This window comes from Mus caroli, chromosome 11, assembly GCF_900094665.2.
Source record: "Mus caroli chromosome 11, CAROLI_EIJ_v1.1, whole genome shotgun sequence".
In the NCBI taxonomy this organism is placed as follows: Eukaryota; Metazoa; Chordata; class Mammalia; order Rodentia; family Muridae; genus Mus; species Mus caroli.
In genome coordinates this window covers 103,222,947-103,240,307 of record NC_034580.1, presented here as the reverse complement: position 1 = coordinate 103,240,307, position 17,361 = coordinate 103,222,947, and the positions used below count along the sequence as shown (strand labels likewise).

General features: G+C 45.8%; 1 protein-coding gene across 3 annotated transcripts in view; it reads left to right on the top strand.

The window, feature by feature from the left end:
- Pitpnc1 (phosphatidylinositol transfer protein cytoplasmic 1) overlaps window positions 1-17,361 on the top strand; it is a 265,034-nt gene that overhangs the window by 150,797 nt on the left and 96,876 nt on the right. For all 3 annotated transcript variants that reach the window (XM_029483564.1, XM_029483565.1, XM_021177132.2), the window contains exons 3-4: window positions 3,190-3,278; window positions 4,050-4,057. In XM_029483564.1, coding sequence (XP_029339424.1) covers window positions 3,190-3,278; window positions 4,050-4,057 — 97 coding nt within the window. The remainder of the gene's footprint in view (window positions 1-3,189; window positions 3,279-4,049; window positions 4,058-17,361) is intronic.

The following is a 17,361-nucleotide window of genomic DNA, read 5'->3' as shown; positions in this document are numbered from 1 at the left end:
TTTTTTTTTTTTAAATATAGGAGTGCACTGAGAATGATTCAAGCCAGAAGAGGTCTTCCGATCCCTTTATAAATGGTTGGGAGCCACCATGTGGTGGCTGGGAATTGAACTCAGGGCCTCTGGAAGAACAGCCAATGTTCTTAACTCCTGCGCCATCTCTCTCCAGTCCTTGGGGTAGGGTTGAGGGGGGGGTGTCTTTTGATATCTTTCATAGTTTCTTTTCCTGTCTCTGTGGTATAACACTCTGACAGAAGCAGTTTGAGAAAGAGTTCAAAATACAGCCCACCATGGTGAGTGAGTGAAGGCAGCGGGGACTGGAAGCATTAGCTTCGTCTCAGCCATAGAAAAGGATGAAGGCGAGCTACTCCTTGGCTCATTTTCTCCATGTATACAGTTCAGGGTTCCAGGAAGGCATTGATACCAGCAACAATGGCAGGTTCGCCTACATCAACTATGGCAATCAAGAGAGTCCCCTGTAGGCAGACCCAAGACGGACAGACTGTTAACACTATCCAGAACATCCAGAGTGTAGCAAACACATCTCAGAACTTGTCACAGATGCCCCTGCCTCTAACCTGGTAAAAGGCTTATACCAGGTTCTTCTTCTGGGTTGAAGGAGAACATTAACATGGGATTATAACTAGACCTTGACTGAATATTTGTTTTTAGGGCACTATGTCAGAAAAAAAATGATTATGTTGCTCCCTGGCTTCTAGAAGTTGTTGGGTGAATAGCAAAAATTAAGACTCTAGACTCTGGCATCCTGGCCATTTGTAGAATTAGGCAGTCTCAATGAGGATGGAAGTTGGTTGATGGTTTTCATCCTTCCTCCCACACTATGGCGGTTACTTAGGATGGTAGTTCTGCAGGGTTCTAACATGCTACAAGGGGTGGGTTATGAGGACCACTTCCAGGGTGGTACGGGGAAGGAGCGCCCAGTAGATTCGAGGACACGTGAAATGAACATGGAACCAACCATTCCCTATAAGAGGACGGTGGCGTGCGGGCCTGGGGCTGTAGGGAGGTGCACTTTGTCTAAGTCAATAGTTCTTTGTTCAACCCTGTTCCTTAAAAGGGTCAGAGGGGCTCTAAGGCTGTGGCTCAGACAGTGGAATGCCTACCTACCATGCTCAAAGCCCCGGGTGTGATTCCTAGCACCACACAAGCCAGGCATGGAACTGCACCCTTGCAGCCCTCTCCCTCCAGTGGTAGGAAAACCAGAAGTTCAAGGTCACTTTCTACTAGACAGTGAGTTCAAAGCCAGCCTGGAATATATGAGAATTTATCTTGTTTTTAAAAATAAAAGCACCAGAACGTGCTCCTAGGACTAGAACCCACATGCCCCTCCACTGTCCACTGGCCCTGTGCTCTCGGTACAAACAAGGAGCCCAGAGCAAGTCTCTCTGAGTGATTGACGGCAAGCAAGCTAGTGGGATTTCCCTACTCCGCATCAACCTCAATTGCACTCAGTGCCAGCGTCTGATGGACTCAGTCATCAGCAGAAACTATAAAAAGCCCCTGTCAGGGAGCAGCCGTCCTTTGAGAAGTGTGAATGTAAGGTAATAAGCAGCTTCGGCAAGGACGAGTTTATTGGAGCGAGAAAGCCGAGTTCGAGCAGAGGATATGACATCTACTTCCACCTCACAGGCCACCTGAGAACAAAGCCCACCACTGCGCTCACCCAGCTTTGGGGGAGCTTAGAGTTGGCTTTTTTTTTTTTAAAACCCTTACTGCTTGGATCCTAATAAACATCCTAGAACTTTGAGTGAGGTCTGGCAAGCTATTGAAAAAAAATACACATTTGTCTTTTTCAAAAGTTAGGTCTGGATTCTCTCAAAAAAATGAGAGAAAGGTCTGGAGAAGACAGTCCAGCTATGCTGTGGTTTGCTGGCTCTGCTCATCATTTAAATTCCACGTCAGAGAAAGGGAATTTCGAGGGCTTGTATTAGTCACTTTTCTTGTTGCCATGGAGAAATACCTGTCAGTTGATTGACATAAGAAAGGGTTTGCTCTGGTTCACAGTGTGGCTGGTACCATCCTTCACAGTGAAGAAGACAGGGTAGCAGAGTGGGCAGCGGATGGCCACATGGTGTCTGCCATCAAGAAGCACAGAGATGACTGAGCTTGTAGATTCCTTTCTCTTCAGTCCCCATCCAGCTCATGGCATGGTGCTCCCCACCTTAAAATGGTTCTTCCCTCCTCGGTTAAGCCTCTCCAGAAACAACACACACACACATACACACACACACACACACACACACACCAGGCACACACAGAAACACATAGAGGTATCTCGTGGGTGACTATGAATCCAGTCAGGTTGACAACACAGATGAACCATCACAGGGCATTGTTAGCTCAAAGTTTTCAGTTCTTAGGTGTAGCAGCTTGGTGCGTACACCATGGGGGAGGGGCTGTAGGAGGTGTGTGCACGTGAGCGTGAGAACCAATCTCAAATAGCATTCCTTGGGAGCTCGCCACCAGGGTCTCCTGGCCTGATCTTGCTTATTAGGCTCGACTGACAGGCCAGCCAGCCTGACGGATCTGCCTGCCTCTGCCTCACCAGAGCTGGGATGCTTCTCTCGTGGGTGCTGGGCATCACACGCACGTCCTCATAGTTCTCCACTAGCTCTTCACAGGCTGACCTGTCTCGCCAGTCCCTTCAGATTGCTTCTTGATGTGCCTTGCTGTCGTGGAGGCCTAAGAAGCTGATGATTCATGGTGTCCTTGTCTCTGATCACAGGGGGGAGGGGCTAGACACTAGCATCCTAGGCTGAGCTCTCCTGATTTGTGCTGGGAAGAAATAAAATTGGGATTCAGTTCAGAATATTTGCTGATCTTCCAAGGACCAGAGTCTGGCTCCCAGCATTCAAATAAGGAACTTCAGCATCATGGGATCTAGTGCCCTCTACTGTCCAGTGTAGGCACCTATTCACACCACACACACACACACACACACACACACACACACACACACACGTATGTCCAAGAAAATTAGTGACTCCAAGACATACCACAGAGATGGAGAAGAGAGGTGTGGAGGGAAGAGAGACCACAGAACCTTAGCAATAATATGCCTTATATCCAGGAAGTCAGATTCTAACTTTTTTTTCTTTCCCACTCCTCTTCCTCTTCTTCCTCTTCCTCCTCCTCCTTCTCCCTGTTCCTCTTCCTCTTCTTCTTTTTCAGCAAACTGCCTAGTTGGGCCAGAGCTGTTGTTCCCAAAATATTTTATGTGACCGAGAAGGCGTGGAATTATTACCCATACACCATCACAGGTAAGTCCTCAGGACAGGTCAGCCCCCAGCAGCAAGTACAGGGCTGAGCAGTATGGGATTTCACGGGGCGGGGACAGACTGTCTCCATGGGGCCTGTCCCGAGGTCTTCTCATTGGTCGGTCCCCTATAGTTTACCCACACACAAGTTGTTCAGTTGGGTTGTTGCTATTTTGCAGTTTCTCTCTCCTCTCAGAGGATGTGGAAAGCTTTAATGCCTCTTCTTTATAATGCTTTCCGTTCTGAATATTGTATCAGCACAGTACCCCCCCAACCCCACCCCAGACTCTAAAGCTTGTGTTGCAGCCCCCCAGACACTTTGGGGGGGTGTCTCAGGATCCCACTTCAGCATCTTTGCAAAGTTCTTTGTAAATTGTTTTCTTAAAAAAAGAAAGAAAGAAAAGAAAAGAAAAAAAAGAAGACAAAGAGAAAAATCACTGAAAAGATTTCCTCTGTGGTTAATGAAATGTTCTACTGGAATTGTTAGCCTCTCGTTCTGTTTTAAAATGCCAACACTTGGGTTTTTTAATTAGCTGCAAACCTATAGGCTAATTGAATCGTGTCTAAATGACCTGATTTGGCCAAATGAAGGAGTACCATGAAACACTGAGGCATTCGGTATTTACAAAACTCCAATTTTTTTTGCGCATTCTTAACACTTATAACTTGTCAGGAACTATCAGTTGTTTGGTTTATGTTCCATAGACCTGGTCTAACTCATTGTTTTTTTCTCCTTTTCTTTTCCCTCTTTGCCATCTGAACGTCTGGAATCAGAATATACCGTAAGTTCATTTAATTTTCAAAAATATTCTGCCTATGATCTGTGGGTTAATTGGAATCTTCTTCATATTTGTCTTATAGATGTAGTCATTTTTTAAAAAAAGAGGAATAATTCAGAATCAGAATTATTTAAATGTAGGCTATTATATAATTTTACATATATATAATTCAATAAGCTAAGTGTTCTCTTTTTTTTTTTTCAAGAATATTAATGTAACTCAAAGTGCCTTAATAGTCACTTTACATAATTAACTTGGGCTTGCAATTCTTTATATAGCCTGACTGCTTTACTGGTAAGAGTTCACTAATAAAAGAGTGTCTTGCAATGTGGCATTAAAGACAGTATTGTTTTGGTGGAGGGAGGGGCTTATACATGGGGGAGATGCATATGCAAATGATCATACGGGTGTTAGAGTGGTCAGTCACTTTTGCTTGACAAACTAATTGAAGTCCTTGGTAAGGACTAAGTAAGGACTAAGTCTTACTTGGCTTCCTGTTGCTGGCATAAAACACTCACCAAAGGCGACTTGGGGGCAGAACGGGTTTATTTGGCTTAAGTGTCCTGATCACAGCCCGTTATGAAGGGAAACGAGGGAGGAATTTGGAAGAAGAAACTGATGCAGAGGCTATGGTGGAGCGCTGCTTACCAGCTTGCTGCTCTTGGCTCTCAGTGTGCTCTCTGATACACCACAGGACCACGTGTCCCAGAGTGGCTCCGCCCACAGTGGGCTGGGCTTTCCCACATCAATCACTAATCGAGACAAGGGCAGATTCCCTGGAATTGGAGTTACAGGCTATTCTGAGCCACCTGGTATGGATGCTAGGACCAATTATAGGTCCTGCAAGAGCAGCTCAGCCGCTGAGCCATCTCTCCAGCCTCTTTCTCTGTATATTGAATGATCACCACGGGGTGGACTTTGGAGGCCTAGGGAGAAGCGATAGCTCAGTTTGTAAATGCTTGTCTCAAAAGCATGCGGAGCTGAGTTTACATCCTAGCCCAGATACCAGCTCCAGATGGAGCCTTGGCTTGGCGGTGTACGTCTATAATCCCAGTACTGTGGGAGGTGGGGACACGGGCGGATCCTTGACACTTATTGGCTGTCAGCCAGACTGAATCATTGAGCTTCTGGCTCAGGAAGAGACCTTGTCTCAAAAAATAAGGTGGCGACATAACCACACAGTGCGCTCCCATAAAGATGGTGGACTTTGGAGTTGGTTGAATCCTTGACTTCAGTGCCTCCAAATGGCCTCCCTGGGAGCCTTCATTTCCTCGTTTAGAAGTAGGGGAGCTCTCTCACTGTCTCATGAAGGTGTAGTGGAGATGGTGCTGAACAATTGGAATCTCAGCCTAGTGCCGGGTGCAAGGTCAGTACTTAGCACGTGTCTGCTGGTCTTTGTAACATTGTAGCAGAAGGCTCTGTTCTACCAGTGGACTCTACTTAGGAGCAGAGCTCAGTGCCTATCAAGACAGACGGGGCTCCAGCTGCAGTCATGGAAGGACTGACTAGGGAGTTAAGTATTCGATGCTTTCCTTCTTCCCACTCGGAAAGATTATGCCTCTCATTTGAGATGAAATCAATGATGATGTGGACAAAGAGATTTGTTACGTTTAAAACTGCATCAAAAAGCTAGACATGGTGGCCTAAGCCTTTAATCCCAGCACTTGGGAGACACAGACAGGCGGATCTCTGTGAGGCCAGCCAGGGCTTCACAGTGAACCTGTGTCAAAAACGAAAACAAAAACAAAAACAAAAAACAGCGATTAAAAAAAAAAACTGTACAAAGTTAGTCATTTGACTGGAGCCTTAGAATTAAACCACCTTGACTTGACCCCATGTGACTGTCATAGTTTTTGTTTTTTGTTTTGTTTTTGTTTTTGTTTTTGTTTTTGGAGACAGGGCTTTACTATGTAGCCCTTGCTGGCCTGAAACTCCACCTACCAGTGCCTTCCTCCCAGGGTGCTGGGCTTAAAGGTGTGCACCATCATACCCCCTCATGATACATAATGGTGACAGAGAACACATGTCTGATGTTACTGTGTCATTTCTAAAGAATATTCACTACTTTATCATTGCTGGGACCAGGAACTTGGGGACGGAAGGGCTTGTTTGTGTTCACAGTGAGGAGGAACACAGGTCATCATAGAGGGGAAGGCATGGCCCCAGGAATAAGACCCTGCTTGGTCGAGTTGTATCCACTGTCAGAGTGCAGAAAGCAATGAATGCTGGCCTTCAGCTTTCTCTGTCCTTTTTAGTCAGTTTAGAAGCCAGCCCATGGGTGCCACCCACATTCAGGACTATCTCACCCCTTTCAATCCAATCTAAAAACCCCCTTACAGACCCGGAAATTAAATGCCAACGTTTGACATTGCTGTCCTGTGCGGACTAGAAGTCTTCCCATAGGATCCTCATTTCCTCTTGAGGGCTTCTCGATGGCTGGAACTTCTGCCAAGCCTCTGCCCACCAGCTTTCTTGCAGCTAGTTAGACATTCCTGTTCAAGGAAATTGGGTGTGAGGGGCACAGTATTCAAAGAGGAAGCCCATTCTCGTTGTCCAGCGCAGTACCATATGACTTTCTGTCTGACTCAGCATTTTCCTTGCCCCCCCCCCCGTTATTTTGGCCCCATGTCTTTTGCAAATTTCTTTCTTCCTCAATTCGTTGGGTGACTGTCCCTCTGTCTGAGGTCAGCAGTCACTCACTGGGCAGCCAAGTGTGCAGAGCATCATGTTTGATGTTACCACAGGGCTCTCGGCACCATCATCTCTGCCCTTTGGGCTCATAATCTCGTGGCAAGTGTGTGGCCATCCTAGTCAAAGTTTCGTATTGTCAGCAAGTCCTAGGGTCTTCTAGAGGTCAGAGAGGACTCAGCTGGCCTCAGACATGTCCCACAGGACTGCATAATCAGCAAGCTGAGCTGCCTGCCTGCCGGCTCAGGATCAGACTAGAGGAAAGAAGGGAAGATGATTTAGGGGACTCCGGGCCGACAAGCCACTGCCACAGGAAATGAAGGCCTTTGACCTCTGGTTTGGAGCTTTGAGTTCAGAGACAGTCTGCGGGGTGCCCAGTGCAGGCCATGGGAGAGGGTAGAATACAACAGGCTCAAGCTGGGGTTGATTCATGGTGCTAAGAGGTAAGGCTGTTAGCCTTAGTAGGGGAAAGTAAAGGCTGCAGTTACATGTGAATTTTCAGGTAATATATATAATATATATAAACAGATAATATATAAACATACACAAACATATATACATATATGTGTGTGTGCATATATATACATATATATGTATGTATGTATGTGTATACATATATATATGTGTGTGTGTATATATATACACATTTACAGTATCAGTATGTCCTACATCTATGGGACATAGTCTAACCTGTGTGCAACAACAGATGATAGGGACTCAAGTCTGATAATTAGATTATAAGGACTGAGACATCTACAGTCAGGTGCGATGGGACAGGCCTTTAATGCCAAAAGTCAGGAGTCAGAGTCTGTGAGTATGAGACCATTTGTCCACATAGTAAGATTCTGTCTCAAAATTAATAAATAAATAACAAATAAATAAAATAGAAAAAAAAACCCAACACACAAAACAACCTGAGATTCCCTCTGGATCCAGGGAGAGAAAGAAATGCTAAGGGTATATACCAGGAACCTAGCCCACATCTGACATGCCATGGTAACTTCAAGGCCAGGCAAGGGCTCTCAGAAAGCCTTGGAAGGCACCTCCTGGCTCAGTCAGGCTTGGTATAGGTGGTAAGGTGGACGGCTGGGAATGTTAAATGCAACAGCTGGACACATGACGGTCAGTATGCCTTCTTAAGAGAGAAATGTGTTTGTGTTGTTGTAGGGGGGGTGATTTGCATGTGAGGATGTGTGTAAATGCCGTAGCACACGCGTGGAGCCAGAGAGTAATTTCCAGGGCTTGGATCTCTCATTCCATTATGGGTTCTGGGATCTAACTGGGGTCATCGGACTTGCCTGGCTTTCTATCCTGAGCTATCTCCGCAGACCAATATTTCTTTTCTTTCTTCCTTTCTTTTTTAAACTCCTGTCTCCATATGCATGCTGGAATTACAGATAGGCATCACCATGCCCAGTTAATTTAGTACCACGGCTTAAACCCAGGGCTTCACGAAATGCTTGCCAACAAATTTTCCAGCTGAACTCTCCCAAGCTTTTTGTTGATAATGGTGGACTTGTTGTTGTTGCTATCCATTTGTTTGTCTGTCTGTTTATTTTTGAGACAGGTTCTCGCGTGTCCCTGGCTGGCCTCAACTCACTACATAGCCAAGGATAGCCTGTCGGTACTTCAGTGTTGTATGTAAATGTTATGATTGGAATATATATGGTCTAAGTGAAAAATAAGAACGTGTCTGGCCAATAGTGGTTAACCTGGGGGAGGGCAGAACTCACTTCGCAGACATCTGCCATGCTGTAGCTTGGATACTTGGATGAATTATCATAGACGAGGCAATTTAAAACAACAGATATTTATTTTTTGCCCTTCCTGGAAGCTGGAAGTCCAAGATTAAGATAGCTTCCAGTTCTGTTCCTGGGGTGGGCTTTCTTCCTGGTTTACAAACAGCAAACTTCTCTCCACATCCTAACATGGGCGGTCAAGAAAGCACACTTTCTGTTCTCTCCTTATAAGGAACAAATTCCACCTTGGGGACTCCATCTTTCTGATCATATCTAAACCTACTTCCTCCTTAAAGTCTCAGCTCTAAATATTGAGTTAGGGCTTTGACACTGAAGCAGGGACAGGACAATTCAGTGTATAGCATGCTGATCTAGGCACCGTGGGGTAGGTACTGCCACTGGATCCTGGTCATCAGGAAGATAGCAGTTCAGAAAGCTGCAAAATGCCAGGTCAGAGTCTACGTTTAGTCTTCGTAGGGAAACCATGTTGTTCCTGATGAGTCTGCGTTTATTTTCCATTCCAAAATAGGCCTGCTTTTCTTTCCATCTCCCCGGCCACTGGGGATCTGAAATGTTCTCTCTGGCTCCAGGTGCACTCCTGCAGGCCTGCATAACACATCCTGCAGCCGCCACCCACGGCTTGGGCTGGGCCGCGTTCTCACGCTCTCTGCCCACCCTGTACTCTGAACACGGTTCTGCACCGGGACGGCTGGCGGATGCTCTCAATTGCCTTCCTCTCTCCCGGCTGCACCGCTGTCTAATTGAGCTCCTTACCCCCCAGTCCTTTCATCTTAACTGCCTCTCTTTTTGATGTCTTTCTCAAGTTCAAGATTTCCTGTCCTACATCCCAAAACAGAATTTCTCCCAAGACTGCCAGAGAGTTCTTTCTTTGAAAGGCAGCCCCTGGGGCCCTACAAACTCCAAACCCGTGATCCTGCACGTTAGCAGTCACCCAGAGCTGTAGTAAGTTCTCACCAGTAGCTCTCTGTGACTGAACCTTAACCTGCCCCTCGCTGGGGACAATACCCATACAAGAGGACTTTCTATGTAGGGTCATTTAGAGGTCAACCTGATCCCAGTTATCAAGAAATAAAAGCTTTTCCGTCACTGGGAGTGTATTATATAGAGACGTCACTTGTCCAGGAAGTGGAAAAAATATCTTTAACTTGATTATGGGATGGGGGTGGGGTGGGGATCTTAATTACACACTACACCAAGAACAGTGTGACAACGTTCTTCCAGACAGTAGATCGTTTCGCCAGCCCTTCGGAACCACCAGCTCTTCTAAAGTTTATCAAGTCCCAAAGGAAGGTACTGAAGACATTAGCTGCCATCTGAATTGATGATGTGGGGTTTTTATTCTTGAACTAAAATAGAAAGAAAAAGAAAAACCTCCACACAAGCCAACAGTGTCAAGCCCCCTGTGTTATACTCTTGTAGGAGAATTCCTTCCTCATAGGAATTTGAAGTTTTGTAATGTTCATAAGAGTGTCCTACAGTGTTCAGTGGGTGCATACATATTGATGCTGTAACCACACCCCTCCATCAAATTCACCTTCAATAAGAACCCATGGAAGAGACGATGGCGAATGATGCACCTTTATATTCATGTAGGTCAAACTGACCTTGAACTGGCTACGGAGCTGACAGTAGTCTTGAGCTTCCTACCATCCTACCTGGGCTCACAGGTGTGCATCACCAGGTCCAGCTGATGCAGTGTTGGGGGTTAGACCCAGCACTGTGTGCACGCTAAGCAAACACTCCACCCACTGAGCCGAAGCGCTAGCCCTAGACACAACTGTCTGGTAGTCAGAATAGCAGCTGTTCCACAAAAAGACTGAGCTGTGAGCTTGGGATGGTCTACTCTTACTCATTTGAATGATTCAGATGAAAGAGGACGACCAAATTCTAATAGCTAAGGAGAATCAAATGACTCTTCCGATCCCCGAGCTGTGTTGTGTCTCCGTGAGGCCTAGGGTTAGCCTAGACAAACCCTGCACAGGTGAGTAAGGGACAGCCACAGCTGAGAGTCTGTCACCAGTCACTCAAGGAGAGCACAGAGTCTCCTCCCGGGAATGGCACCATGGAGACAGATCCCTTCCACACCTGCCTTGGAGTCCCAGCCAAAGTGTCGTGTAAACTACTAAATTACATAATGACAGAACCAGGGACAAGGCTGGGGAAGGATGTGTTTATTATATCAGACCTCGAGGACTGGCTGACTTGTTTGGAGAACCATCTGGTCAGCCATGGAAGCGAAAAGAATGAAGGTCTCCAAAGTGTCCCTTCTCCAGGGTCACGCAGACATAGTTAGCTGATGAGGAGAATTACTTTCATCTCAGTTGGACAGTTAACCCTGACTATTCAGTGCTGTGCACAGTTTTGGATGAATAAGTGAATGTCCCTTTTTTGGGAAATAGGACCATGTATGGGCTCACCATGGCAGGCCCTGTAGCACTCGAGAGACTGAGGCAGCCTGGGCTACTGTTGTTGTTTGAGTACAGAGTATTCCCTAGATGGTTCGATTTGGGGACAACCTTTAGAAGGTGGGCCTATATGGCAGAAGTGGGTCACCAGACTTAGACCTCTAAATGTTATACTCGGCCCCTGCTATACCCTCTCTCTGCATCCCAGTCTCTGCTACAGGCTCCTACCACCATCATCTACTGTTCTGCCATGCCTTCTTCTCTGTGGCGGACTGAGCCTTCTAAAACCGGGAGCCAAGATAAATCTCTCCTGTGAATGGTTTCTGTGGGCATTTTATCACAGCAATGCAACAGTAACTAAGATAAGGAGGCCCTGTCTCAAAAACGGGAAATAAAAAAAGACGTAGGAAGGAGAATGTAGAAGAGGAAGAGGAAGGATCCAGCAAAGGAAGAGGCAGAAGAGGGGAGAACAAATGGGCCGTAGGTGCAGATGTTAGAGGCCACACTTAGTAAGGAAGCCTCCAACCAAGGGACATTGATAAACAAGACAGCGTTGTCGGGCACAGAACTGAAGACTGACCTTCACAGACAATACAGTAGTGAACACACAAATCATGGCCTGAAACACATGTCATAAATAGAATCAGATTTCTTCTGCAAATGCCCTGAGGGGTTCAGAGATTTTGGGTGGAAACAGAACCATTCATAGTGACAAGTTAAGATGACAGAGAGAGGACCACATGGTGGTGGCTCACACCTAGAGTCCCAGCACCCCAGAGGCTGAGGAAGAGCACCATGAGTTCAAGGTTCGCTTGGTATACAGTTAAGTGGCTATGAACACCATTACAGCTGTGGCTATAGAAGGGGAGCTTGTCTAAAGAAAACATGACTCTCACAAGACAACCAAAATAAGAAGACACACAACCAGCTAGGTAAGAGAAGAGATGAGCAGGCGTCTTTATAGTAAAAGCTCTTGCAGCCTTTGATTCAAAGGGACCTGCAATCTGTGACACCCCCACATTTGTTTTATTTATCCATGGGACTTTGTAATTGCAAGGACTTAGGGGAGTTCTAGAAGTTTCTCTTGGAGCTATTTTTACTGTGACATAGGCTCCTGGATCAGTTCTAGCCAAGTATATATTGCCTTCAGTAAGCTAATATGTTGTCTGTAGATGATTATTGCTTAGATACCAAGGCTTTCATTATTAATTTTTTTTAAGAGTACCCAACCATATTGAAATGTTTTGGTATTGTTAGATTTGGGTGGTATGGATCCTGGATAGATTTCTTTCTAAGCAAATCAATGCATTAAGTCACATAGTAAAGGTAGCATTGGGTTGAAATGCAAGCTCTATGCATTTAGATATGTTTCTCTGTTAGCTTCCCAATACTGTGACATAAAACTTGAGACTTGTCTAAATTGGCTTATAGAAGAGGGAGGTAGGGGCTGGTGAGATGGCTCAGTGGGTAAGAGCACCCGACTGCTCTTCCGAAGGTCCAGAGTTCAATTCCCAGCAACCACATGGTGGCTCACAACCATCTGTAAAGAGATATGGTGCCCTCTTCTGGAGTGTCTAAAAAGACAGTGACAGTGTACTTACATATAATAAATAAATAAATCTTAAAAAAAAAAAAGAGTCCTTTTAAAAAAAAAAAAAGAAGAGGGAGGTAAAAATTTAATTTAGTTCTCATTTTCAGAGAGTTCAGCCTTGTCACTTTGGTCCTCTGGTAAGATAGTACATCATGGTGGGCATGTGTGGATCAGAGGAAAATTCCTCACTCCGTGGCCAAGACACAAAGAAAGGAGGAGACCAGGGTGCCACTCTCCTCTTTAAGGGGTACACCTGCAATTGCCTCCAATCCTCCCATTAGGACACCGCCTTCTCCCCCCCTCCCCCCCACCCCCCAGTCACACGGCTAGTGGAGGAGCCTTGAATGCTAGGTCTTTTAGAAACGTTCAACTTCTAAATAGCAACAGTGTCCATGTGCAAGATGTCTGTGAGGATCAGCCAGCTGTAAAGCAAAGGATTCCCCCAAACCATGGTGCTGGGTAGGCCTGAGTCTCCCAGTCCAGCAACCAGCCACCCAGTGCCTCGAAAGTTGGAGCCTTGAACAGCTATTTCTGTGAGTTACGAGCCCAGAGAAAATTAATTCAGCCAGAGTGTGTGTGTGTGTGTGGTGAGGAAAAGATGATAAAGCATGGTATCTGCCATAACAGTGTAGAGTCATCTGTGTTGCTTCTTCAGGAAGACAGGACATGGGACAGTCAGGGGTGAGGGGTACTGTTTTGTTTATAACGTTTTATGGCGGTTCTTTCTTTCTTTTTTTTTAATTTTTTTATTTATTCATTTATTTATTTATTTTGGTTTTTCGAGACAGGGTTTCTCTGTGTAGCCCTGGCTGTCCTGGCACTCACTCTGTAGACCAGGCTGGCCTCGAACTCAGAAATCCGCCTGCCTCTGCCTCCCAAGTGCTGGGATTAAAGGCGTGCGCCACCACGCCCGGCTATGGCATTTATTTCTTTGGGAGTACATGCTATGGAACTATCTTGAGACCAGAGGACAGCTTGCAGCAGTTGGTTCTCTCCTTCTACCATGTGGGTCCTGGGAATCGAACTTGAGTCTTTAGGTAGCACCTGTGGCCCCTGAACCTCTCTCTAGCCCCAGAAAGAAAAATGCCTCCTCAATAGTTTTATTAAAGGGCTCCTCAATAGTTTTATTAGAAAATAAGTCCTTTCTTCTGTTTATTTTCTACTTGATGACATGTAAATTTTGCTTTTTTTGTCCATTTTTGTGTATTTGTGTGCATGCACATGTGTGAGCATGTGTGCATGAAAGCATGTACATGTATATGCATGTGAGAGTGTATGGGAAAGTGCATGTGTGAGCATGTGTGTGTGTGTGTGTGTGGAGGAGGCAGGTTTCCTATCCTATCAGAACCCATGTTATTCCCTTGGGGCAGGGTGTCTGTGTCTGTGTCTCTGTCTCTTTCTGCCTGACTCTGAGCTTGTAGCTTATACCCCAGTGACTGTCCTGTCTGTCCCTACAGCACTGGCGTTACAGGTGTGCAAGGAACCACATCTGGCGTTATATGTGAATGCTGGGATCTGAACTCAGCTCTTCATCCTTGCACAGTGGGCACTTTTACCTGCTGAGCCATGACCAGCCCGTGTGTACCATCTTAAAGTCTCTTACCTACTTTGCCTGTATTTGAGGACTCAATGTTGCTCTTTCCTATCTGTTACTTACACACAGTCTAGGGCTCGTGGGGTTGGTCAGCCTGTGTCTTTAAATCCGTGCCTTGCCTTGCCTCTGTGCAGCTATCAGTGTGCACACATACCCTCTGCCGTGACAAGCCTACCTCCAGATCGTGTGAGCCTGAATTTCATTTCCTTGCCCTAGAAGTGCCAAGAGCAACTCAGGCTCCATTCAGAAAGCAAGCTTTCATTCATGCATTTAGCTCCATCTCCCTCCTGCCCTTGCTCCTCCAGTGAGTTACTTATTCCCTGCTTGAGAGAGGACAGCGAAAGGCTCCATCAATGACTGAATTAATGAATGAATGGAGCGGTGTGCTGGGTGCGGCTGGCAGCTACGCAGAAAGCCCAAAGTGTATTTCCTTGCCGTGGGCTGGGATACAGGCAGCTGTTTCCAGCTCTTTCCGGCTCTTACTTGCTTCCTCTCACCCTCCTCCACTTCTTTCAGACCCCGCCATTCTTGTTGGCCACGTGCATCTTCCTGTGCAGCGTATATTTGAGGAGTCACTCTGACTCATCCTCTTCACGTTATTTCTATGCGATTCTTTGTCTCGTCCTCTCAGCTCTACGATTCTTTTACTTATTTTTTTTTTCCACTTGAGTTCTAAAGATGCTTTCCCAGAAATATCATCTCCGCAGTCCCCCTCCCAGCTTCTCTTTCAGCATCACCACAGACCCTATGTAGGGGCAGTCATGCATGGCCATCAGAACCCAGACAGCACGATTGTGGAGAATCTGAGCAAATGAGGCACAAGGGACCACGTGACTCCTTAGGACTGTGTGTGTTTTAAAGACGTCCAGACACTAATGAGAAATTCTTACTTTCTAAGGCAAAATTTCTGTCAGTGAAGAATGGTAAAAGTTAAGCTGGGCGTGGTGGCGCACGCCTTTAATCCCAGCACTCGGGAGGCAGAGGCAGGCGGATTTCTGAGTTCGAGGCCAGCCTGGTCTACAAAGTGAGTGNATTTCTGAGTTCGAGGCCAGCCTGGTCTACAAAGTGAGTGCCAGGACAGCCAGGGCTACACAAGAGAAACCCTGTCTCGAAAAACCAAAAAAAGAATTTAAAAAAAAAAAAAAAGAATGGTAAAAGTGTCTTTACTCTCAGGGGGCAGAGGCAGGTGGATATCTATGAGTTCAAGGCCAGCCTGGTCTACTACCTGATCTAGGACAGCAAGGACTATGTAGAAAGACTGTGTCTTTAAAAAGAAGCCAGATAATTGAAGATAAAGATATTAGAAGTGGTATATATTACCTTAAGATCTCCATCTCAAGGTCAGACACAGTGGTGTACACCTGGACTCCTAGCACTTGGGAGGCAAGTTTGAGGCCAGTCTAGTTGAGTTCCAAGCCAGACAGGTTGGGAGAAGAGCGGGAAGAGGGGTGGGTTGCTGAGGGGGTTGATGGGGGCTGGAGAGAAGAGGGAAGGAAGGGGGAGAGGATTAGGAAGGGAAGAAAAGGGGGGGAGAGTTAGGAAGAAAACGTTTGGGGGATGGGGAGATGATTCATTGCATGAAGTCTTGGCCAGCCTAGCATGAGGACTGGTGATTGAATCTTAGCACCGATGGAAAAGCCTGGCGATTTGTAAAATGTATGTTTAAAACTCTAGCACTGAGGAAGCATTGACTGATAGAGACCGATAGTTTACCGGGACTCACTGGGACTCACTGGCCAGCTAGCCTAGCCTGCTTTGTGAGCGCGCCAGACACATGAGAGATCAGGACTCAAACTAAGGTGGACAGTTACTGAAGATTGATACCTATGGGTTACACCACTGGCCACAACACAGGTACACACACACAGCTGTAAGGGAGGGAGAAGAGAAAGGAGAGATGGAGAGAGAAGGAGGAAGGAGAGACAGGGAGAGAGAGAGAGAAAGAGAGAGACAGGCAGAGAGAGCATTAAAGACAATAAAAATGAAATGACGGTTTAGGTAAGTTTTATTTATCTCAAGTTGAAATTCCCTGTCTGACCTAGATGACATTAATTGACAGTATATACAATATCTACAGTACCAGGCAATGGTTGCGATGGTCAGGGAACTCCCTTAGAAGGAAGATCTTGAGTCCTTGTGGAGTTTTATGTCCGTTGATACACATCATGCTCTGTCAGGACAAGATAGCAAGGAACAAATTGGGTTCCAGATAAAAGTTTAAGGAAATGCTTTTTTTTTTTAAGTCTATAAATATTTGCTGACCCCAAAAGAGACTTTTTGAATCTCTTGACTCCCTGGTAAAGTTCTGATCTCAGATAAGAGACGATTTGGGCTGAAGAGATAGCATGACGATTTTTCCTTTTGAGGGAAAAATGGGGGGGGGGGTCAGAAGTTCAAGGTCATCGTTGGCTACATAGCAAATTCCAAGTGAGCCTGTGTTACAGGAGGCACTGTCTCAAAAAAAAAAAATTAATTATAGTACAATCAAGAGTGCTGTGGGGCTGGTGAGATGGCTCAGTGGGTAAGAGCACCCGACTGCTCTTCCGAAGGTCCGTAGTTCAAATCCCAGCAACCACATGGTGGCTCACAACCATCCATAACGAGATCTGACTCTCTCTTCTGAAGTGTCTGAAGACAGCTTCAGTGTATAAACTGGATTTAAAAAAAAAAAAAAAAACTTAAAAAAGAGTGCTGTGAATGCCACTGAACTCCTCTCTCTGATCCTTTCTTGTTTTAAATATCCTGATTAAGGCTGACGTGTGATAGTCCAGTACCAATGGAATGAGTACCTCTCGAGCCTGCCACACAAGCGCTTTGTTTATGATGTGCAGCCCTGCAAGTTAAAGTACATAAAGGTTATAAGAATTGGGCTGGAGAGATGGCTCAGCAGATAAGAGCACTGACTGCTCTTCCGAAGGTCCTGAGTTCAAATCCCAGCAACCACATGGTGGCTCACAACCATCTGTAATGGGATCTGACACCCTCTTCTGGTGTGTCTGAAGACAGCAACAGTGTACTCACATGCATAAAGTAAATATATCTAAAAAAAAAAAAAAAGAATCTGGGGGGGTGCATGTAGTAGCTACAGGACACACTGAGAAGGTGAGCAACACCAGCCCCCTCCACAGAGCTGCAGCCCCCACGTGCCCAAACACTGGGCCCTCTCTTACTTCTTCTTTTTTTTTTTTTTTTTTTTTTTTTTTTTTTTTTTGTGGTTTTTCGAGACAGGGTTTCTCTGTGTAGCTCTGGCTGTCCTGGAACTCACTTTG